The following is a 25,085-nucleotide window of genomic DNA, read 5'->3' as shown; positions in this document are numbered from 1 at the left end:
TTTACGAGACTGTGCCCAATTCATCTATTATATTATGTGGCTGTGTGAGTGTGATGTGTGGGTGAATTAGCAATCACTTGAGGCCTATGTTCCCAACCGCAAGGGACCGCGCTTTTGTTCCGATCTTAGCATATTAAGCCTTCCAGTGCTGAGTGGCTTGTAATCAATTTAACAGGACATTCAGGCAGAATGTGTACAATGTGTCAGTAAAGATGGGAGATGCTGTTAATGCTCATCTGCAATGCTGTAAAACGTACATTGCTGAGCATCTACTGTATAGCACTGGATGAAATCACCAAGCACCAAAATCTGTGAGCATTCAAACGAAAGGGTTTCTTAATATTATTATTGCTTATTTTCCATGTGTAACGGAACGCCAACAAAACTTTAATTAAGGACTAATTGCAGATGGTTATCAAAGTCTATAGAAGCATCAATAGTTCCCCTACAGGTATGTGTTATAGTTTTGGTCTTTCAGACAATTCCTACAACTTCAGCTCCAAGGTCACCATTATTACCGAGTCATATCTTATGTTATCTTGCCATAAACACAGCGAACAAAACATGATTCAGACTCGGAGCAACCAAGAGTAACGCCTAAAACAAGGACGAGAGGGTGGCGGTTTTCACATTCACATGCAATTTACCCCAGTGCAGTGTTTCAATGACACATTAGATCAGATCAGATTAGATTAGATGCTTAAGGAATGTACTGTATGTACAGTATTTATGTATACGGTATATATTTGTGTGCATGTGTGTGTGTGTGTGTGTGTGTGTGTGTGTGTGTGTGTGTGTGTGTGTGTGTGTGTGTGTGTGTTCACTGTACAGGGACGTGCAGAGAATGTTTCAGATTCAGATTCAACATAAGATGCTGCATTCAAATTTAGGAGAATTTGGACAAGGCAATTCTCTTGAACGCTGCCTTCAGGTACGGCATGGAAAAGAGGGCATTTGCATTTCTTTCACCACAGTAAAAACTGCATCCATGGTCTGGAGAGGGCACTTTTTACAGACAGGGTAAAAGGGCAGGGGCTCAAGCCCCCTTTGATGTCTATGTGTGCAGTGTGCACGTGTGTGTGTGTGTGTGTGTGTGTGTGTGTGTGTGTGTGTGTGTGTGTGTGTGTGTGTGTGTGTGCGTGCGTGCGTGCGTGCGTGTGTGCGTGCGTGCGCATGCGTGTGTGTTTTTAATACCAATTTTCTTTTATCAAAAGTATTCACTGACATCATTTATTTTTTTTTATTTTTTTTAAACAGGCTCCAGAGATTTGTCATTTCAAATATCACGGATAATTCTTTGTGGCTTTTGTAGTTAATCTCTTTCACGCTCCCTTTTCCCTCTGAGGCAATTCTGGCACGTCGGGAGAGAACAGGTGATCGTGCCAGACAAGGATTATGCCACAGTTCACTCATTAAGCCAGCATTAAATATTATGACTAATAATCACCCGGGGAGATGAGTATGTTCTTTGGATTCTGTGTATGTGCTTTAATCCCAGCAGATCTGGCTCCCAGTTCTTATGTAATGGACACATCAACACCGTTCTTGGAAACGGATCAGCCGCCGCATGAGGGGGCGCTTGCCCCTTGGAGGGCCCAATGCGTGTAATTCGGTATTATGGGGAATTACCGAGCTGGAGTGAGTGACATCATGCTAAAAAAATACAGCTTCCGCTATCATGCCTCAAATTGCCCACAGCTTATAGTGTGGGGGGTGGGGTGGTTGGTCGGAAATGCGAACGCCCCCGCGAATCGCTGAGAGCCATATTGCACTGTATATACTGTATATAAGCCCTGACTTTCAGACATCAGAGCCAGATTATAGATTTGTCTCATGAAAATCGAGTGCACGAAACGAAGCATTCTAAAAACACAGCCTCTTCTGGGTGATCGCACGGTGAATATCCACTTTATGTCCTTGTTATTTATGATCCATGATATAAACCGTTATCAGTATCAATTAGAACGTTGGTACTACGATGCCAGTCAACTCCATATTTGGGTAAGGTTTCAGCCCGATTAGACCACAGTTTACGTCCAGTATAAAATCAAACCTCGGTTCGAAGTGAAGCGGTGAACTTTTATTCTATGTGTTCTAGAGTTATGAACTCTGTGATCTATACATTCTTTATATTCTGAATGAATTAATGATTTTATCTGGAGGGCCGAATTGTCATGTGAAGATTGACCAATCCTCAAAGTATCCAATCATCAGACCGGGACGGACACTAAACACATACGTACGTACGTACGTACGTACGGATGGACGGACGGACGGGACAGGACAGGACAGGACAGGACAGGACAGGACAGGACAGGACAGGACAGATAAAGCCTATTCATTCTAAACTGAAATGGCCATATATGGATATGGGACACACATTTTGCTTTTTGAAAAAGCCTATTCATTCTGGACTGATATTCTGGACGTACGGGACAGAAAGAACCTGTTCATTCTGGCCTGGAGTGACCATATATGGACATGAGGTGACATACATTGTGTTTTTGAAAAACCCTGTTCATTCTGGACTGAGATCACCATATATGGAAATTAAACACACATTTAGTTTTTGAAAAAACCTGTTCATTCTGGACTGAAATGACCATATATGGGCGTGGGACACACAAAGCCACTCATAGGAAGCGGTTTTCACCGCTTCAAAAATGTGTTTTAAGTGAAAGAGTTCATACAACATAAAACTATCAAAAAACAACATCGGGGGGCAGGTTACGTTGTTGGCGGCCTGCACACAAAAAAAAAATGCTGTTGATCGATTTTGCACTTTGTGAGATTAGCTGTGGACGGACACACAAGTCATGCCATCTTCTAGCTGGCTCGCCCTGCCATAAACATCCTAATAACAGTAAAGCTTGTTTACCGGTTTACATTCTGTAATCATCACTCTATTAAGACAATGACTACACTCATCAAGAACGGGCCTTATTGGACGGACATTACAGAGATTGCAGGGTGGTCGTGAGTCATTTTCCTTTTTTTTTTTCCCGGGATCGTTTAGAAAATGGAGATGAGAGCGAAGACCCCATAGAGGAGAGCACAGGGGTAGGCCACTAGCAGCTGCTGTCCGTCCATGGCGAGCACCGAGATGAAGATCTTTGAGGCGGAGAAGCTGCACCAGCCCAGGATCGCCGTCGCCATTGCCATTCCAAACGTGTTTTGTAAGGAGAAGACGGCTCCGCAGCTGGAGAGGAGGATCATGGGAAGAAGGCAGTAGCCCAGGACGCTGGCCACGCAACAGAGAGAGACGCCCACCTTGCTCATCAGGTTGAGGAGCGCGTACATACCCACGCAGCCGATGAGACTGACGCCGTACACGTCGCCAAACTGGATCTTTCCCGCCAGGAGTAACGTGGCCCCGAAAGCCAGACAGAACACCACCGGTCCGGCCAGGTCCGGCTCGTTCATGACACAGCCGTCAGCCGCCTTCATGGGGTGGAGCACAGTCAGAGTCTTCTGCCAGATTTGGTCCAAGTTGATCCCCAGTTCTTCCAGAAGTGGCGGCTCATCGTCAAAGCTGCTGCACTGTGATGAGCAGGGAGTATAGGTCTGCTGGGGCCGGAATATCTGTCCCGTGTACTGACCACCATAGGGCTTGTTTGAATTGAATTGGTCTTCTAGGTCGCAGTAGCGGTCCTGGTCATCCACGTTGTAGTTGGACTGGTAGAAATCTGTGCGGGAGCTGTCAAACCCAACCATCTCTGGCTCTGTACCGCTTCTATTAAAGTTGCTGCACTGTGATGAGGAGGGAGTGTAGGTCTGTTCATGGGGCCGGAATATCTGTCCTGTGTACTGACCACCGCAGGGTTTGTTTGAATTGAATTGGTCTTCTATGTCGCAGTAGACAAAGGCACCCTGCCCTTGGTCATCATCCATGTTGTAGTTGGACTGGTAGAAACCAAACCCAACCATCTCTGTATTCTGTGTTCCAAATATACTCCAAAGCCCTGCTGTTGACTTTGTCACCATGTGTCAGGAGAAAGCAGTCAGTCTGTCTGTGTCGCCAACTAATGTCAAGAGTAGTTAAATGACATTGTGACATCACACGATGACATCATTGATAGAATAAATTTCCCAAATTCAGAGTCATACGTCATTGACTGGCCACATGATGTCAGAGATCCACATACCTGTACAGTAGAAGCCAAACCGTGAATACTTGCACGAGCAGAGCAGTACTGCGATCGGCTGGGTATGTATGTCGGAGTCCTCTCTTGTTTAAGACCGTAGCCCAAACAGGGACCAGCATCTCGGGCAACGTCATCATTAACAGGCAATGAGGTACCAGTATTCATGGTGATGCCAGTGGTGATGTCACTGGCGTCGCCAGTGGTGATGCCAGTGGTGAGCGCACCTCATGGCGCACTATGTATGGCCTACTTGTGGCCATACATGGCCTGCTAGTGTGCTAAGGCAGAAGTTGGCACCTCGACAGAATGCATTTAGACCCTGTCTCATTAACATTACTTTATAATAATCGCAGCTCTTACATATCTAGCAAATGACTCATTTGCTAGATATCTTTGCGTATATATTCAGTGTATTAAAAGTGCACAAAAATATATTAGTGTGCGTTTGTGCTTGCTTTAAAAACCTGCTGCCAAAGCAATTGCATATTATTTGCACTCAACCTAAAATCCTGTCACTTCAGTCCATGTGAGGGTTGTGTACTTTCTCGGTCTTGGACCTGGATTGCTGAAATCTTGCACAGCTCTAGGCATTTGCCGGCACGTGCGAGGACTCAGGCAGCCTGTCTGTCAGAGCATGACAGTAGCTCCTTCGAGATTTGTCCATCTAGACGCATCGTGTGAGGGCAAAACCGTTGAGCAGCACCAGCAATTCTCTCTCTCTCTCTCTCTCTCTCTCTCTCTCTGTCACCCTCTCTCACCCGTTTTGCGACGATAATGATGATCTTCAAGGAAGGAGGGAAAAGATGCACAACAAGTCAAGAAGCCATCTACTTTCTAATTAGTAACCCCTTCATTTTTCTAACAAGCAGAACTAATTACAGGAGCTGCCACAGTGCTGATTTCCCACAAGGCGGTGCTCCATATGCCCACCAGGACTAAACCAGAATTGCTTCCTCTTCTTACCTTCCGCCCACAAGCCAATCAGAACAGAACCTCTGGCTGCTAGGAGGCAAGTAGGGGAACAAAAACTGCTGTGTCATTTTCACAAGTGAATGAATGCAATCCCCAAAAGCGGTGTTTAATCAAGGTGGCCTGTGTATGTTTTCCCCTTCCAGTGTTTTGTTGTCGTCCAGTGGTTAGGCAAACTGTGTGCACGAGACAAAGAGGAACCCCTCGCGTCAAGCTCTACAGTCGAAAACCATCTCAAGGTGTATCCATATACTGTAGGTTTAGTTGAAACCTGAAATTATAACCTGCAAGACACAAAAGCTATGTGTATTTTGTCTTTTGTTGATAATATAATGGGAACGCTGAAATTGATTAGTTAGTTTACTAAAGGGTGTATTATTTGAATGCATATCCTCCTCAAATTGTGTGTGAGTGTGTGTGTTTGTGCGCGCGCATGTGTGTTTTACCCTTATTTTAATATCTTATCGTATCTTATAGTATTTGTTTACTTCACACAAAGCTCAGAGTACAATTCCACTGCCTGTAATGTTGCTGCGCAGGCTGCTGTATTGTGTGTGTGTGTGTGTGTGTGTGCGTGTGTGTGTGTGTGTGCGCGTGCTGTGCTGTGCTCGTGACAGTAAAGCACTTGAACTTAAGCAAAATCAAGAGCCTTATCTCGGAGGCGGAGATGGAAGGGGAAGAAGAGGAAGACAGCATCGTCGTCTGCTTCCATCACTGTCAGCGGCCCATGGCCAGACTGACCAGTGCAGCACTTAATGTGGGGAAGGAGGGGGACTGCTGCTGCTGCTGCCGGAAACCGCACGGGTCACCTTGGTGGGCTGGAGTGGGGACGGGGTCAATTGTGTGTGGGGGGAGGGGAGGGGGGGCGGAGCAGCCAGATGCTCATGTTCCTCCTTCATTCATAGATGGACCAGACGAGTGGTAGCTCTCTTGGAGGAGAAGAGGACCGGGAGGAGAGGGTCATGGCGAATGCGTTGAGCCACGTACGGAGCTTTTCCTAATTAGCTCATTAGAGACCGTCTGATTGCAATCATGCACATTTCGTAGGGCAATGGAAATCTGTATGCTTCGTTATCTGACATTTGGTGAAAACTCAACGGTGGCCGTCTGTGGGAGGTTGCATCTATGTGGCCCAACGACGGAGGACGAATGAAGTAATGTTAGCCACAACTCGGTAGGATCTCTCCGTCTCTCCGTCTCATGAGCCTGGGTGTCATCTCATACACCCCTGAGATAAGGATATCAGTGTCCTTCGCTTCTTCTTTTTTTTTTTTTTACAGTGGCGGTTACATTAGCTAATTCGACCACGGTTCACAGAAATAGCCCTTAATCAATAGGGCTTTCAGTTTCTTGCTATAGCCTCAGTGCTTCACCTTCAGTCTCTCCTCTTCATCGCCAGACCCTGACCGTATAGCTTCAGTCTCTCCCTTCCTGACCAAATATATCCCTGACAGTACACGAGGAAAAAAACAAGCCCTCCCTCTGGAGCTCACTGGATAGCTTTACCTGCATCAGAGGTGCCCGCACATCTAAATATGGATGCGAGAAGAATGTCTTAACCTTGTTGTCCTTGGGAAATTAGCATGCATACATCTGATTCCTAGAGTAAAAGACTGTTAAAGGAATGAATTTCAGTGTGATCCATAGTGGCCAAATTATGTTGCATTCGGGAAATGGTAGTAACTTATTCCTAAAACAATGACTAACAACAATTAGTCAGCCCGTTTTCCATTTATCCCAAAGGATGAGTCTGAACATGACGTTGTTTGGATCTTGGATGATAGAAATGTACAGACTTCTATCTATGGGCGCTGAGCAAAAATTCATCCGACCATCTGTTCTCCCCGAAGAGCTGAAACAACACCGAGGCCTAAAACAAATGACCAGAATCAATGGGAATGGCCTCTGTTGAAAAGACAACAGTTTAAGCTATTCAGAGCTGCCCGGAGCACTTCACACACACACACCCACACTCATTAGGCATCATCAAAGAGAGAGGCTCCGTGGTCTGACCCTTAAATGGAACACGCTATTCTTCGTGGGCCATCATCCAGCGAAGCCGCTTTTGACCATCTTGCGTCTCTGGATCTAGTCTTCCAGCTCTAGATTATCAAAACGTCCATATCATGACGCAAGGTCCGTAATCTATGCCAAAGCTACTAATCTATTTCAGGAAACCATCCTCTATCTGTGGGTTGTCTAGTAGTGGCTAGTGGGTGATGTTTGAATGTCATCGGTGTCAGGCGGAAACATGTACCGGTATGTCCAAAACCGGAGGATATTCTTTCATTTAAAAAACTAAAACTAAAAAAGCGGAAATATGGATATACAAGGTTTCTTCCCAACAGCTAAGATGCTGTTGTTGTCGGGTGGAAACTTTGTATGTCCAAAACCGTTTGTTTTGTATTTATCATTTTAAACTTGTAGATCGGCTATTTTCACTACTTTTGTGTGACACTTTTGTATAATGAAGTAGGTTTTAATTTATTAAAAAATCAAACCTCGGTTCGAAGTGAAGCGGTGAATCTTAGTATAGAATTGTCTGGAGAGCCGGTATGACAGCCCGTATAATAGGTTTTAAAAGAATATATAAAAAATCCTGCTTGCTGGTCTCTTAGTTGTTTGTCAACTGCATCCCTCTATAATTATTTCAGTTTCCCAGGTCTGTTATCTGGCCCTGTTATCTTTGTGGCCTACTACATTTTTCAACTCGGCCTACTATATTTAAAACCTGAAGGCCAAATTATCATGTGAAGCTTGACCAATCCTCAAAGTATCCATTCATCTGACCGCACACATATTCTGGACGTACAGGACAGATAAAGCCTATTCATTCTGAACTGAAATGACCATATATGGACATGGGACACACATTTTGCTTTTTGAAAAAGCCTATTCATTCTGGACTGATATTCTGTACGTACGGGACAGAAAAAACCTGTTCATTCTGGCCTGGAGTGACCATATATGGACATGAGGTGACATACATTGTGTTTTTGAAAAACCCTGTTCATTCTGGACTGAGATCACCATATATGGTAATTAAACGGACATTCTGTTTTTGAAAAAGCCTGTTCATTCTGGACTAAAATCACCATATATGGGCGTGATACACACAAAGCCACTCATAGGAAGCGGTTTTCACCGCTTCAAAAACATAAAAACATAAAAACTAATTGGAGATACGAGGATTCTGCCCGACAGTGACGATGTGCTAAATAATGGAGCATTTCTTGTGTTGCTCTCCATGGTGCTGAACTTGAACCACGGAGAGAGAAAACAAAGAAAGCGTTCACTCACTAGAAGTGGATTGTTTGATTAATAATACAGCCAATACGTGTTCCTTTTACAGCCAATATAGACAAAACACCACCTTGAGACCTTCATTGTATGACTATATTTTAAGTCAATTTGTTTTCTGTATTTGTTTCTTTGTGTTATTAATCTTAGCTGTGTCTCCTGTCCTGATCCACCCGTCCGTCTGTCTGTCTATTTTAATGCTATTATTAGTGTGGTTGCCCGACAGCCTGGGCAACGCACTGTAGTCCTGGGGAAACTTTACTTATTCTTCTTCTTCTTCTTCAATCTAGATACACTTTTTTTGCGAATCAATAGGGAATCAATGGGAGGCGTGAATCATTAGGGAATCAATGGGAGGCGTGAATCAATAGGGAATCAATGGGAGAGGTGAGTCAATAGGGAATCAATGGGAGAGGTGTTAGCTCGAGTATTGGTCAAGTGTGCAACCGGGCAACACACTGTAGTTCTGGGGGAAACTTTATTTTCACCACTTTTTGAAGCGGTGAAAGCCGCTTCCAAGGTGTGGTTTTGTCTGTCCGATGTCTGTCCCATGTCTGTCCCCTGCATGCAGAATTGAGGATTGGTCAAGCTTCACATGACAATTTGGCCCTCCAGACAAAATCATTCATTCATTCAGAATTCATGAAAATATAGAACTAAAGCACATAGAAAGTATAGATCTAGAAGATAGAATGTATAGATCTAGAACACAGATTTCATAGCTCTAGAACACATAGAATAAGAATTCACCGCTTCACTTCGAACCGAGGTTAGATTTTTTTGTGAATCAGATGCCATTGGAAATTGATGGAAATCAGATGCAATTGGAAATTGAAGGAAAAACATTTGAGGAGTGGTGCTAGCTCGAGTATCGGTCGAGCTTCACATGACAGTTAACTTGCTGCAGAATATAGTCATATCGGCAACCACACTTGCAATTTCCAATTGCATCTTTCTAGTTACCTAGCACGGCAGCAACCCGTGGCTCTAGAGCCGCATGTGGCTCTTTAGTGCCACCCTAGTGGGTCCCAGGAGCTTTTTAAAAAATGTATGAAAATGGAAAAAGTATGTATTTTTTGTTTTAACGATTTTTTTATCGTCACTGTCGGGCAGAAACCACGTATCTCCAAGTTTCAAATTTGTATTTTCTTTTTTTCGCAAAGTAAAGCCCTGCTTCATCATACAAGACTGACGCACAAAAGTAGTGAAAACAGCAGATCTACAAGCACACAACGCCTCGCCGTGCGAGGCGTTGTGTGCTTGTAGATCGGCTGTTTTCACTAGTTTAGTTCATTTTTTAAATGATAAATACAAAATGAAGTTCTGGACATACAAGGTTTCCACCCGACAACGACAACATATAAGACTTTTATAATTTTTTGCGGCTCCAGACACATTTGTTTGTTTGTTTTTTGGTCCAATATGGCTCTTTCAACATTTTGGGTTGCCGACCCCAGCACTAGGGGATCAGATGGAGTCTGAAGAGGTGAGCTTTCAGACTGCTATGGTCCAATGGAAGATGTGGGGTGACCTGGGGGATATGACCTTGGAAGGTCTACTTGCATTAGAAGCCTAGTGATAGTCCAGCATGTTAGATGTGAACACCAGAAGCGCTGGGTCTACTAGAGGTCAAACTAGAAATGTAAATGAACTAGTTCTAGTTTTACTTAACACTAAGTAGGTGTCTGTCCAGGCTATTTGTGTGTTCAGTGACTATAAGCGGACCTCAACCACCACTGAACGCTAGATATTTACAAAAGGTAAAGGTTTTCTTCCCGATGATAAGCTATGAGTAAACTATGTAGCTTCTCAGTACCCCATTGAGGGCAACATTTAGAAAACAGCCACAATCACTTATGATGCAAATGAGCGCAACGCTTACACAATTACTCCCATTCAAATGATTGATGAAAGAGGGAACCGACAGTGAATAACGTCACAAGGAGAGCTCAAGCACAAGGAAAGTAACTGCAGACAACAACAAATGTAGATCTAGCCTCAAACAGTGCTGTGTCCTAGTTTGTATTGTTTTGTTACAAGCCCACTCTCCTGTGTGTGTGTGTGTGTGTGTGTGTGTGTGTGTGTGTGTGTGTGTGTGTGTGTGTGTGTGTGCGTGCGTGCGTGCGTGCGTGCGTGCGTGCGTGCGTGCGTGCGTGCGTGCGTGCGTGTGTGCGCGCGCGTGTGTGTGCGCGCGTGTGTGTGCGTGTGTGTGAGTGTGTGTGTGTGTGCGTGTGTACATGTCTGTGTGTGTGTGCTTACATTTGGTTGGTCTGTTACTTAAATCCCAAGAATACTTGTATCTCTATTGTCCAGTCAACCAAGCACACAACAAGGTAAAGCTATATAAAGAGAGATAACTTTACACAAACGCGCGCGCGCACACACACACACACACACACACACACACACGCACGCACACACGCGCACACACACACACACACGCACGCACACACACACACAAGGAGCCACAGCTGGAATGGATGATACAACTTGGAGTCCTCATCGTCATGGTGAGATCAAAGTAGCAGGCTTTCTATTTTTAAAACCTTATTGGATTTTGGCTCTGTTTTCTCTGGCACGAGCTCATGCACCCAAGTGAATCTGTTTCTCTGTGTGACAAGTCAGTGTGCGGCGCGGCGTGCCGTGCGTGTGTGTGTGTGTGTGTGTGTGTGTGTGTGTGTGTGTGTGTGTGTGTGTGTTTATGTGTGTGTGAGTGAAGGGGCGTGCATGAGTACACGCACGTGTGACCTTGACAGCTTGAATTCCCCTTTTGCTCTTGTAAGCATGGCAGGCTTCATGTGAAGCGACATTTCACTGATGACTCGTATGAATGGAGTCATAATCAGAGTTGGGATCCGTTACTCAAAAAAGTAGTGCACTACATATTACATATTACCTTTGAAAAAAGTAGTGCCTTACACTACTTCATTACTCCATGGAGAAAGTAACTAGTTACACTACTCGTTACACTACTTTTGCGTTACTCCATAAAAAAAAGTCTGAGATGCATTGCCAACATATATTAGACATATTAATATTTATTCGATATAATAATATCTAATACAATGCATTATATTGTTCAATTTTTTATTTTTTTATTTAACCTTTATTTAACCAGTAAAAAACATTGAGACATGATCTCTTTTTCAAGAAAATGAATTGAGTCCCAGGGCTTACTGGTGGTCATTTGAATTAGTTTAATTATAATAATAATAATAATAAAAACAATAAATAAAAATGATAGTGTAATTATTTCTGAGCCTCTGGTGCCTTGTTGTAATTTTGGACTCCCATTGTGCAGCAAAAAAAAACAGCTGCCATACATTCATGAGTTTATTCATTTATCCACCTGACATTATATAGCCTATATATGGTTCTGTTCCGTTTGTCAATTGTCAGTAAGTTTAAGCAGATTTCATTCCATTTGGCTCCTATGGATTTTACAGGCCAGGGGGGGTGCACCCTCATTTTGGCGAGGGAGCACCCCCACCTAGCTCTCAGTAATTCCAGAAATGTACATTATAATACAGTAGATCAGCATTGGCTGGCCACAACAGGTTTGGCACACACTCCCATTGGTATGCAAATGTAGCCTTTTGTTTTCACCTGGCCGATTTGAGATGGGTAGTCTATCCTTCACTTAAAACATAGCACCCTCAGCCATTGTGGGCACCCTCAGCCATTGTGGTCTGCCGCCGGCCCTGACCTAACCACTCTGCGCAGCACAGCAGCTGGGGAGAATGAATGACCAACGAGGCGATTGATTTACTGTGTAGGCCAGTACACTCAAATAGTTCAAACAGTATCAAACTGATTGTATACCTGCTGAAACTTCATGCTTAAAAAAGCGATACCACCGACGTTTTTTGCATAAGGATTAAGGATTATATTTATTCCGTCATCACAAGGACATCATGTCAGAGTGAGTTCACTTGTCGTGTCGTCAGAGTTCTCTCTTTCCCTCTCTCTCTAGGCTATCTCTCTCAGCCTACATGGATTAGTAGGCTAATTCATTCCTTTGGCTTGCTTATTTCGGGGTTTTGGGTTATTGTATCACATGTAGGATATTAATCTAGGTTGTTAAAGCAACTGTCGGGTTTGCGCACCGTATTATGCGCTGCCTACTGAGTGACTTTTTTTCCCCTCTTCTCTCTCTTTCTCTCTCTCTCTTCCTAAAGTAGGCTAATTCATTTCTTAGCTTGATGTTATAAATATCCTTAGTTGGGGTTTTTGTTGTATTTAGTCTTTTTATTAATCTATAAGGTGACTGTTATCAAATGTCGGGTGCCTGCTGGCTGCTGCTGTTGATTGCAGGCAAGTCGCCGTGACCTGCTGCACTGACTGACTTGTGTTTGATTACCTTTTCTCTGGATAGTTATTTTAGTGAAATGACAGTTCCAATGTTCTAAAAGACAAGTGGTGATGTTTACAATCGGTTCCTGCTGAAGGCATGAAGCAGGAGCACGAAAGTAGCGAGTAGCGAGTAACGCAACCAGGCAGTATTTGTAGTGTTATTACTATTTCGGAGGAGTAGTACCGTTACACTACTCGTTACCGGAAAAAGTAGTATTATTACAGTAACGCGTTACTTTGTAACGCGTTACACCCAACTCTGGTCATAATGCCTCGTGTTTGTCCTTGACAGAGTTTCTCTCCTCCTTCCTCTTTTTTTTCCGCCTCGTCATTCTGTGCACCCGATGCTTCTAAATCCACCGCATGGAACTGTGAGATTCTTCTGCATTTATTTTTTCATTTCCTGCATCACTAGCCTTATACCGTCTAGAGATAAAGCACAAAGACACTTCTTACTTCAAAAGAAGAAACTCTATTTCGGCTCGGTTCAAGTCTGCTACTACTACCGCAGGGGCGTCACACCACATTCTGGGCCCTGGGTACAAGGATTCACTGTGGGCCCCCCATGAATGTTAACTATTGAAAAATAGCAGATCTACAAGCTCACAGCGAGCTTGTAGAACTGCTATTTTTGAAAAATCGTGAAAATGTGTGCAAGAAACATATGTTTCCATGTCAGTGGTGCTCAAACGTTTTCATGTCAAGGACCCCGAAGATGATATTTATTTGGCCACGGACCCCTATCTCAAAATATTTAGTTCCAGGGACCCCCCAGAAGCTAAATTTGAGTTACAAATGTCCGCTTAAAAAATACATATATTCAAAGATTTGCACACATTTTCACGACTTTTAAAAAATAGCAGATCTACAAGCTTGCAGCGCGGCACTCAATAGCTAAAATTACTAGTGCCCCTCCACCTTGGGCCCTAGTAACTCAGTCCCACTTACCCCCCCCCCCCCCTTGTGACGCCCCTGCTACTACGACAATCTCTCTATTCAGGAACAAAATAATACACACATACTCCAGCGCATGCCGCACATACTACATTCTCAAAGTATTTCCTCAAGTCAGTGACCTTGCCGAGATCTGAGAATGTGATTGTAGCAGGCAAGGGGGGAAAAAAGATAAAAAGAAAGAAAATAATTCTCATCTGGTCGGCCTTTATCGCTACCACCACATTGTTAAAAGACAGGGTTTTATGCAGCCCACGGCCCTTTTATCACCTCCATGCCTACTAACTGTATACCGGTATATACAGTAAGTGCTTGTACATGAGGACATAATTTACATTCTAAAGGACAAGGACATATGTTTAGTTCCAAATATTTACCAACCGAATTATCTTGACAGCTGCTTTTGTACGGCAACTGCAGATGGCAATGGTAGCGATCTCAAACAGATGGGAGTTTATCATCATTTCTAGAGTTGTTGCCCATTGTTATACATCTGGGTGTCACTGAAAAACAGTGACAATAAACAGGGCCAAACTCCCATAATCATCCCACGCATGATTAAAATACATCAGTAATGAGTAGTGACTTCATCCCATGTAGCCTGGAATTATAATCTACAATGTGAAGGGCTTTAGCTAGAGCCGCCTGGATAAAGGTGGAAAATTAGCAGAATACATACGTCACCACGCACAACTAGGCCTGCGTCGCAATTATTACATAATCACTATAATCTGAGATAATCACAATTATTTTTGCATAATCGTCATAATCGAGTTTATGAATTAATCTAAATAGCGAAAATAACAGATCCAGATGCTCACAACGCAAGCTTGTAAATCGTCTATTTCCACTATTTTTTTTAAGGCATTTTGAAGGCATCAAGTTATGTTAATGCATGGCCTGTTCTGGCCTATTTTGATCATGGCATGGGTACCAGTAATTGTCAGTAATTTCTTGTATATTTAAGTTATTGTTTCTATCTGCCCAGTACAGCTAAAAGGCAAACAGAAATGTAATCTTACAATATGTCCAAAGCCAACAATGCAAATGTTAATCGCAATTATTTACACAACAATTCATCTTCAAATTTCATGGTCATGACAGCCCCCCGAACAACTCACAGCATTGGCTCGCATGTATACATTATGCGCCCACACCTGTGCACAAATGGCAAAATCCACCAGGAAGGAAATAGTTTGGCTGCCTGCAAAGAATCCTCTTTGTAACCGATCTTTGAAGCGTGTCCTCCCATTGGAGGGGTCTTGCCTCCGCTCCGTGATGCTATTTATAGCTTGGTAATGCATCAGAGGTTGCACCTTCCATCTCTGTGGAACCAACAGCTGCCTCTGTGCATGACGTTGGCCTATCCAACACGGAAGAACAAGAAAATAACATGCCTCGAATATTGTGCTTGTGCGTGGAACATTCATTCTGCATCCATATCACCTGCTGTATCCATTCCAACAAGTATTTGAGACGTTCTACTTAGTACTTAGTCATTCAAGGGGGGTACTGAGCATTGGTTCGACCTCAGATGTTTTTGGTCCGATGTGATCCCAATTTTGAACCACCAATTGCTGCACAAATAGTGTTTTGGTAGATCAAAATGTAGTAGGCCTATAGAACATGAACTTTAATTATACAATGAACAAGCAAAGGTAAGTAAATATAAAATAAACCCATGAACTGAACTGTTTTTCACTTAAGCCCTATTCATAAAGTTTCTAAAATAGCCAATCTACATCTCTATGCTGCAGTGAATTGTGATTTGTGACATTCTAATGGCACATGTTTGGATCCCAGCTTGGAGATACTAACCCCAGTAATTACAGATGTATCCCACTACAGTACATAAATATACAATTATCTGGCTAGCATTACAAAACAGAACCAAATCAGTACATTGTGAATGAAATCTATTGCACCTCAAGTTTGGCAACTGGAAAAGGGTCTTAGGATCTAAAGAACAAACCCAGACGGAAACAGTCCAGTAAGCACACAGTAAAAAGGACAGACTACAAGGGAATAATTTTGGAATCGATAATGAAAACCCAGTGGGGGTTCGACAATCCTTCTCTATGCAAACTCTGCTCGCTGCCTTTCCCTAAAACCGTGGTGCACAAAGTGCTGGCTAATCTGATCTGCCTGAGCCAGTATTTTCAAAGGCATCCATTCAGTCCATCAGCTAAACAATGAGAGAGGCCACAAGATAACAAGATAAGCTCAGGCCTGCCTGGCTAGGTGCTCCAGCAGGGGGGTTTGAGGGGTGGGGGTCTTTGCCCTCCGATGAAAGACCTTTCTAATGCCACGTAGGGAGGCAATATCTGCCGGTTGCCCTGCCCATCCATCCATCCATCCATCCATCCATCCATCCATCCATCCATCCATCCATTCACTTCAGTACCAAATAACATTTCTTGGAAAGTTACAGGCTGGATTGGTGTGGAATTGTACGTGCATCTTCATGCTTCCCGGAGGATGAACCCTACCAATTTTGGTTAGCCCCATGCCTTTGGGCCAAAACGAAAGACACAAGAGATCTCTAAAACAGGGGTCTTTAACAGGGGGTCTGGGACCCCTAGGGGGTCCTCAGAGATACTACAGGGGGGCCGCCAAATCTTTGTGTGATAGGAAGTTTTTTACATTAACCCTAGCATCCCTATTCTGAGTGGAAAATTGTCCAAAAATAGCAGATCTGCAAGCTTACAGATCGGCTATTTCTGTCAAAGAAGAGCAGACTAAAGTATTTGATGGTTCAAGTGGTTAAATGTCTGAAAATACACATTGCTCCAATATGATATCAGTGCTGTCAAACAAGTCTAAGCTGTCTAAGACATCTATGAAAATCTTTCTTCTGCAACACAATTGTATACAATGTGTAGTGGGGGTCCCTGCTTCATCTCTCTCTCAGCTAAGGGGTTCCTGGCCTGAAAACGTTGAAGACCCCTGCTCTAAAAACCAATGAAACTATACCGTCACATTAACCATTTGCGTTTCCCCATAACCTTTCACGAAAATGCATTTAATGTCATTCATTAATTAATTCATTAATTAATTAATTAATTAATTCATTCACGTCACGTGTAAGAAAAGCTTAGTAGATGCAAGAGATAACCAAGGGTAGAATGTTTATGCATATAAACCACAATTCATAAACCGCCTGACCTGAGAATGACTCTGGAGAAAGAGTCTCTGAGTTAGTATGAAGCCAGTCGAGTCTCTCTCTCCTGACCTTCCAAGTGGTGGCCCAATTTACTGCTCAAAACCCTACATACTGTACATTATATGGGCATGAGCCAACAGTGTCCCCTTAAGCTGCCATGCAACCAGACTCAGATGAATGAATTGGACCATGTACCAAATTGAATTTTGTCCAGTCCAATCTTATGGCTCCCATCCGGGTCATGACATTCTGACCATGGCACCATTACTGCCTCTCTGTGCATATAGTGTATATAGCACACACACTTAGATCACAGAATCAGAGGTCACCTAAGACGTCCACTTAATCAGGCAAACACTAATACTAATGGGGGAGGGGAGGGGTTAGACTTGTGACAGATGTGACATGTGCTGTACCGACAAGCATTGAGCAACGCGACATCAACAGATTGCACAGTTGGACAATATAGTACAGCGGGGTGAACTAAAAATAAAGATTTCGCCTTTACATTCTATAAGATATTAATTAAGGCATTAGAAATGTATGAGGTTGGCTGCCAATTTCCATCTGACACCGATTGTTGAATCTACATATTAAGTGTCTGTATCCTTTTCTGTTCATTAGCATGGGGATCATACAGAGGGATAAGCTGCCATTTTCCAATCTTCAAACAACAATAACAACAACAGAACGACAATACAACTGCATGTTAGCACCCCAAGCACCACAGACAGCAGACAGTTTGTGAGGTTGTGTCCCATATAATAGTTAGCTAGGGACCATGAGGTTCACACGGGTGACAACAGTGACTTTGGTATTCGAAGCAAAGGGCTCTCGTTAGTCGTTAGGGGCTTTGGGGTTTGGGGGTGAATGTAGCAGGGCAGCCCTATATTAAGCCCAGCCTAACAGGCACGTGCACACATACAGTGGACATCAAACGGGGCTTGAGCCCCTGCCCTTTTATTCGTCTGTAAAAAGTTTCTCCAGACCACGAATGCAGCTTTTACTATGGTGGAAGAAAATGATTATGCTTAGTTCAGTGTCGTATCAAGCACCGAAAATAGCCGACCTCCAAGCTCTGCGACGCGTTGTGAGCTTGGAGGTCTGCTATATTTTCACCAAAAGGCCCTTTTCGAAATTTCAGCCCCTGCCTCTCTAACATTCTCTCCATGTCCCTGCAGCCTAATATTGCCGTGGCCAAGGGGGGGTTCCCCTTTGAATGAGCGGTAGATGACTGGTTTCCCATGCGGGTGTTCGAATCCAGGTTGTTACATGGTAACCATCAGCGGTACGCAGAGGTTAATGAGTAGTTCACCCAAAAAACAACTCATTTTCAATCAATTACGCACCCCATAATCTTCTTTTTTGTCGCATTCCTAAGCCAATCATTTTACGACCGAGTCATCGGTCTGCCGGTCATCAAATTATTGGCGGAGACAAAAAGCCTAGATTTTGCATACATTTTACATTATCCAGGGAATAAACTGCCTCGGCTGACCTTTGGTCAACTTTTGCATTTTGTCATATGTATGGTTGCGTTAATTGGATTGAGGGCTTATTGAGGATCACTTTTAATGAGGCTAGGTCACAGTCAAGTATCTGGTCATTGAGCTGACGAAGGAAGAATGCCTTTTAATGGGGACTAGCTAGCCAACTGAACCACCACTATAGTTCATACTGTAGTTAATAGGTGCAGATTTATCGATACAAATACTGTGTTTATTCCTCATTACTTGCACGCTACTGCGTTCGGATGTACGTATGTTGGTGTCCGTGTTTGTTTAAGCCCATAGCCCAATCGGGGACCAGCATTTCTGGCAATGTCATCATTAACAGCCAATGAGGGACCAGCATTCCTGGTGATACCAGTGGTGATGTCACTGGCATCAGGGCCGGTTCCTGGCATAAGCAACATAAGCGGCCGCTTAGGGCCACAACCAATAAGGGGGCCACATCACAGGAAGAAGATATTTTTTAAACATAGTGTTACATTATGTCATGTATCCCCTATCCAAAAACTAGCGTTATTATTTTAATATGCGCTCCCCTTCCTCCTTCCTCATAATCCCAAACTTCACTCTAGGCCTGGCTGCCCTGTACTTGATTCATGAGCAAGTCTATATGCCTCCAAAAAGAACATTTCGATTTGGTGCTACAGATTATTTGCGCGCATCCGTTAGTGAGGGGCCACCTAAAATAATCTTGCATAGGGCCACTAGAGTCCTAGAACCGGCACTGACTGGCATCACCACCTCATGGCGCGCACTGGTATCCTGGTGATACCAGTGGTGATGTCACTCATGGCGCGCTCTGCTGTTGCACAAATAGGCCATACATCGCCTACTTGTGCTCAAGACGCAAGTTGGCACCTCGACAGAGTGCAGTTCTAGTTACTGTGCTGCATTCTAATGACCATGATAATAATCATTAGTTTAAGTATTAGGGCTGGCCCCAAATATCTGGATACTTGCACAGCAGGTTGGTGTTAGAACATAATTTCAATATTCAGATGCTTCAATTAAATATATAATATCTTTCTTTCCACTGACAGAGCTGATGAGCATATCAGCTGTGGGTCTGATTCTGGTACATTGTAGGTGTCGGAGCTGGTGTTGTGTGGCAGGGAACTAGTTGTTCCCTTTGGATAAATGAACGTAATGATCTTAATAAATACTAAACCTCTATGAACGAAACCGCTTCACAAGAACAATTGTTGGTATAACTATAAGAATCACAGATTTTTATTTTATTGCACAAATCAACTATTCAACTATTAATAGGTTTCACGCTCTCTTCATGACTAATTTCCACAAAGAGACAAGGTGACAATGCAGTGAATCACTCACTCCAACTTTGTTCTTTCTGAAGCAGTTTGTAAATTAAGTATTTATAAAGAGCGAATTATCTCCATTTGTCAGCGAGGCAATACAAGGTCAGTTAGGCTTGTCTGTAAATGGACAAGTCAATTATTAAAATAAAGTTTATCAACTACAACACAGCTTTCACAAGATGATATTTTACACACACATATATATACAGACAAGATGCCAGTGCAGCTTTGTGTTCGGACGATGTGATTTGCTATCGTGATTCGACATGACTTACAGAACGTATTTACCATAAAGGTCTGGACACTGCAGATATACAAATCTCACCATAAGGAGCCTTGATTTGTTTTCATTGGCTAATTATTTTAGAAGTATTTGGATACTCGAGAGCTAAATATCTGATGTTTACTACTACTACTACTGTACTACTACTACTATTATTATGTATTAATTAATTCTCCCTTTTATTGGTCATGATGACTTTGGAAGCAAAATTGTAGTGAACATGTATTTGTATTGACATCTTAACTAAATTAAATATTATTATCGACTATACAGCACAGATATTATGCTCTTTTTGGTTAATACCCAATGGGAGGTGGGTGTGGTGGAGGCAGTGTTGATTTCGTCGACTAAAACTATGACGAAAAATGTTTGTCGACTGCGTTTTTTTTACTGACGAAAACTAAATAAAAACTAAATAAAAACTAAACTGTGATGACTAAAACTATGACTAAATATATTGACAATTTCGTCAACAAAATAAAACCTAGACTAAAACGTTGAGGAGGAACTAGTGGAGAAGAGAGTCATTTTATGTTTGGTTGCTCTCAGGTGTTGCGACGCGTTGTGAGCTTGTAGATCTGCTATTTTCAGCATGCAACCAGGTGTCATTACGATACCATCAAGGCCTGCCAAAATACATTTTAGTCGATTAAATGTACTGTAGATTTAGTCAACTAAAATCTTATGATATTTAGTCGACTAAAATTAGACTAAAACTAAAACCTTTCAGGTGACTAAATTATGACTAAAACTAAATGAGATTTTATTCAAAAGACTATGACTAAAACTTGCTGTCAAAGACAACACTGGGTGGAGGTCATGATTTGGGGGTGATGCTGCTAAAGGGGCACGCACTGACTGAGCAGGGCCGGAGACACACAGATCTGAGTGCAAAAAGTATCGATAACATTGTGTGTCACCCCTGGGGCTGAAAGACAAATCCAGCAGCACCTCTTATCTGTCAAACGATCGAAAAGCAAGCCCTGGTTTTAGCATTTTGCGCTCCCTGACCAGAGAGCAAAAGGCATTATTTTCAGGAAACGAGAGACAACGCAGCAATCAATTATTGGCTTGATAAACAAATTTCATATTTGCGGTAGGCTAATATACTTTCCTTTGTGACCAAAATAGAACACAGGGACCATCAATTATGTAATGACATGAAGCATGGCGGTCACCGAACAGCAGGAAGTTATTGATGAATGAGTTCTGGAAGCACAATGTCACAGTGTCAGCCATGTTACTTACAGACTCCATTACACTTCCCCGTCCCCTATAACTCTCTGAATAATGTTCTCATTAGCTCACAATGGGTACCAACCAACACACTTGCCAACCGCCTGCCCAAATCTCAGCGTGTGTTGCCCGTACCTCTGAACCTTCTTGTCCTTTTTAGCATGCTGGTGGCCTGCCGGCAGTCCCATACCACCAGCAGGCTTCTGTCTTTGAAGCGTCGACCCGAGGCCACCCCCACGCTCCCTGTCCTGCTGACTATGTATAGTTTCTGCCTATGCCAGCATATGTAATGTAAGCCAGCGCCAAATGTCATCATGTGTGTGTGTGTGTGTGTGTGTGTGTGTGTGTGTGTGTGTGTGTGTGTGTGTGGAGTCATTCCAGGTAATCAAGCAATCAAGCACAAGGGCATCGTGTCTAATGATACCAATTATTGTCATCCTTACACCACATTAACACACGCTTGTGCACAGCTGTTTATGAAAGTTAATAGCCTCCTTGTGATAGAAGTTTTTTGGAAAACAACTAAATGAGCGACCCACACAATGGCTTCTCAAAATGTGAAAGTGTAATTGCAATTGACGAGCCCTTGTGGCTCGGCCAAGTTTATACAATACTTTCTCACCTCGCTAACTTATCCTTTTTTCTTCCTATCCCTCCTTGTCACGCACACACACACACACACTCCTTGTGCGCGCACACACACACACTTGGACAACACTGCATTGCCAATGACATCTCAAAATAACCCTTGCATCTTGTGTCCCAAGAAAATTAAGAAAGAATTATTTCAAACTAACAATATGTGTTCCCTTTTAATCATGTAAGCCCAAGAAAGAGATCGACCTACCCAATAAAAGCTATTAAATTAGCATGACGTTCCCACTGAAACAATGCCCCTCCGGTACAACTTAGTGTTCAGTCACACACAACGGATCTGGACTTCAAACGGTGCTTTCTGAAGCCAGTTGCAGAGAGTGTGATGGGACTCCAAGCAGGGTGGTGTAATGGTGGCGTAGCCATGGGAGCATCACCCACAATGCCTGAGCCAGAAGGGGGGGAAAGGCTAAATCCACTGAGAGCGATAAGGGGGATGAAACGTGGCAGAATCTCATGCACTCATCTGTCTACCTTACCTTTCTTTCTATCAAAAGTAGCTTTTTCACCGCCAGTACCCTCACACACACACACACACACACACACACACACACACACACACACACACACACACACACACACACACACACACACACACACACACACACACACACACACACACACACACACACACTTCACACACACACACACACATCTTCCCTCCCCACACACATTCTCTATTCTTGCCCAATGTACCCAGAATGCATTGCAAGCTCAAGGTCAAGGTCGTCTTATTAGCACTGACTGCACTCCTCCTGAGTCCTGTGCACCTATACAAATTCACTCAGTCAATTTCACTGAGATGAAGACAAAATACCAGCATGTCAAGTCAGTTTCTTTTTCAGCTTTTTTTCCTTTTCTTTTTGCTGTAACACGTATCGGTTTATAAATCACAATTCGAATGGTGATTATTGATAGCTAGCCTCCTTGAAATCATCGAGGCTTCTAGTTTAGCGGCTGCTTCGTTCCCAACACGGTGTGACCCGCCGATTAAAGGCACTTTATGTACTTAGAACAAATCCTGATTTAGTGAAAGCTTTACAGTCCGGTCCAACTTTCTGGGATCATATTCTCAAAAAGATAATTCAACCCTCATGTCACAAAGAAACCTCTATCCATCCGGTTAATCTCTACACCGGTATCAAATTGCGACACAGTTTTTCCTTTGCCCTCAAGTGTCATTGAGGGCACATGCGTATGTGATGTGAGGCAATACCAGTGTTGTCATGATTTTGCAACTGAATGACTTACGGTACATCGCTATTCAGATCAGCAATAGACAATAAAGACTTTCTACAAGTACACTACTCCTTTGCCAAAAAACCTTGTGTTTTCTGCCACATGAAAGGTGGAGGACGGTTTTGACGTGAAGAAATGCAATAAAAATCCCTCAACATTTAATAATAATATGACGGCAGATCTGAATTTCTTTTGACTTGAGAAATAAATAAAAAGGTTTCCAGGAATTTGTTTGACAAACTGGGAGGCCGTTAGTCAAGCTTAACCCAGAATGACACTGGCATTTGACAGCTTTTTATTAATCCCACAGCGGGACTGCTGAAGGGCTGTCGTACAATGCACCATCACTTCAACAGAACTACAGTATATTGTTTCAACTATTTAATGTGTTGCAAAGCCTGAGATCTGCTGTTGTTTGTGCGAGTCGGAAGGATAAGCAGTCAAATACTCTGCTGAGAGTGTATAAACATTTGGGTCCCAGTTTGTCAAACAAATAAGACACTGATGACTTTTACTGTGTGCTGATATTGCGCATGTGTGTGTGTGACTGCAGATATCTGTATACTGTGTGTGTGTGTGTGTGTGTGTGTGTGTGTGTGTGTGTGTGGCGTGCGTGCGTGCGTGCGTGCGTGCGTGCGTGTGTGTGTGTGTGTGTGCGTGTGTGTGTGTGTACCGGTATGTGTGTGTGTGTGTGTGTTCTTGCATGTGACCGCAGAAGCTCCAATGCTCACCTTTGGCTGCACCTCCACCTCCACCACCTGGTTGCTGCTAACGCAGCCCTTGACGAACCTTTCCACCGTGCTGTTGAACTTCATGAAAATCACGTAGGAGGCGTACGCCGAGAGCAGCGCCACGCTCTCCCATATAACAATCTCGTTATCCAGAAAGAAAACAATGAGCATGATCAGGTCTATGATGTAGAAGGACACGTCGCGAAACAGCGGCCACCACGTGAGGTTGAGGATCTCCTTGGAGAAGATGGCGCACATCCCGATGACGAACAGGATGTTGAAGACGGCCGAGCCCACGATGGTGCCGATGCCCACGTTGCTGTGCGAGATGAAGACGCCGATGACGGACGTGAAGAGCTCGGGCGCCGAGCCGCCCGCCGCCATGAACGTGGCGCCCGCCACGTCGTCCGAGATGGCCAGCTTCTCGGTGATGACGGTCAGCGCCGGGACGAAGAACTCGTCACAAACTATGGCTAAGGCAATGAACATGTAGAGCATGCCGAACATGTGCAGGACCACCGCGCCCTGGCGCCTCTCTTCGAGGGTGAATAGGTCCGTGGGGTAGTCTCCCTGCTGGGTCGCGTTGCCGTCCGATGAAGATGATCTCATGGCTATGGGCATGTCCTCCTCCGACGTATTGTCGTCGCTCAGGCGCTCAGTGAAGAGTAGAGTCCTGTGGGGCGCCGACTGATGGAGGCTGATGGCTTCCTGAGGAAGCAGTGGTTTATCTGAACTCCAGGTGAAGGCACTGAAGGAGAATGAGACGGCGCCGATGGCCACCAGGCTCAGGACGAACCCTAGGATTCGCACAGGCCGCAGCTTCTTCCGGAGGTGCTGGTGGGCCTGCCGCTTGCATGTGGCACCCAATATGGGTCTCCGCACTGCGGCATCCATGCTGGGCTGTTCCGAACCCATGGCTGTGGAACTGTTTGTGTCCTAACTCTCAAAGGCTGGATGGGAACGAGGGAGAGTGGCGCAGACAGGCCTTATCGGAGATAATACATTGGTGCTGTCTTTGGCTTCAAATGTGGTGAGAGGACTCCAGGTGCTTTCCAGGGTCTGGCTTGCCAAACGCTGTCTTCATAGTAGCCTCTGCAAATATTGTGTGAAAACAAAAGAAAGTGTTACAAATGTTATTATTGTACACGTACATTTTTTGGATAGTGAACATACAAGGGTTTACAAATGCTGCTCCACTATTATCTAAAAGCTATGACAGAAGTCAAGA

General features: G+C 43.7%; 2 protein-coding genes across 2 annotated transcripts in view; both read right to left on the bottom strand.

The window, feature by feature from the left end:
- The window catches only part of LOC308298330 (solute carrier family 24 member 2), a gene marked incomplete at both ends in the record, with an annotated part of 72,518 nt that extends 47,746 nt beyond the window's left edge, over nt 1-24,772 (bottom strand). Inside the window, one exon of the mRNA XM_080741911.1 lies at nt 23,858-24,772. Coding sequence (XP_080598037.1) covers nt 23,858-24,772 — 915 coding nt within the window. The remainder of the gene's footprint in view (nt 1-23,857) is intronic.
- LOC308298331 (protein YIPF5-like) lies at nt 3,013-3,714 on the bottom strand (the record flags this gene model as incomplete). Its single annotated transcript, XM_080741912.1, has 1 exon — nt 3,013-3,714. The coding sequence occupies one exon, from the start codon at nt 3,712-3,714 to the stop codon at nt 3,013-3,015; it is 702 nt and encodes a 233-aa protein (XP_080598038.1).
- Nucleotides 24,773-25,085: the final 313 nt, after the last annotated feature.

This window comes from Nannobrachium achirus (genome assembly GCF_963921795.1).
Source record: "Nannobrachium achirus genome assembly, chromosome: 14".
In the NCBI taxonomy this organism is placed as follows: Eukaryota; Metazoa; Chordata; class Actinopteri; order Myctophiformes; family Myctophidae; genus Nannobrachium; species Nannobrachium achirus.
This window is presented reverse-complemented; position numbering and strand designations above follow the sequence as displayed.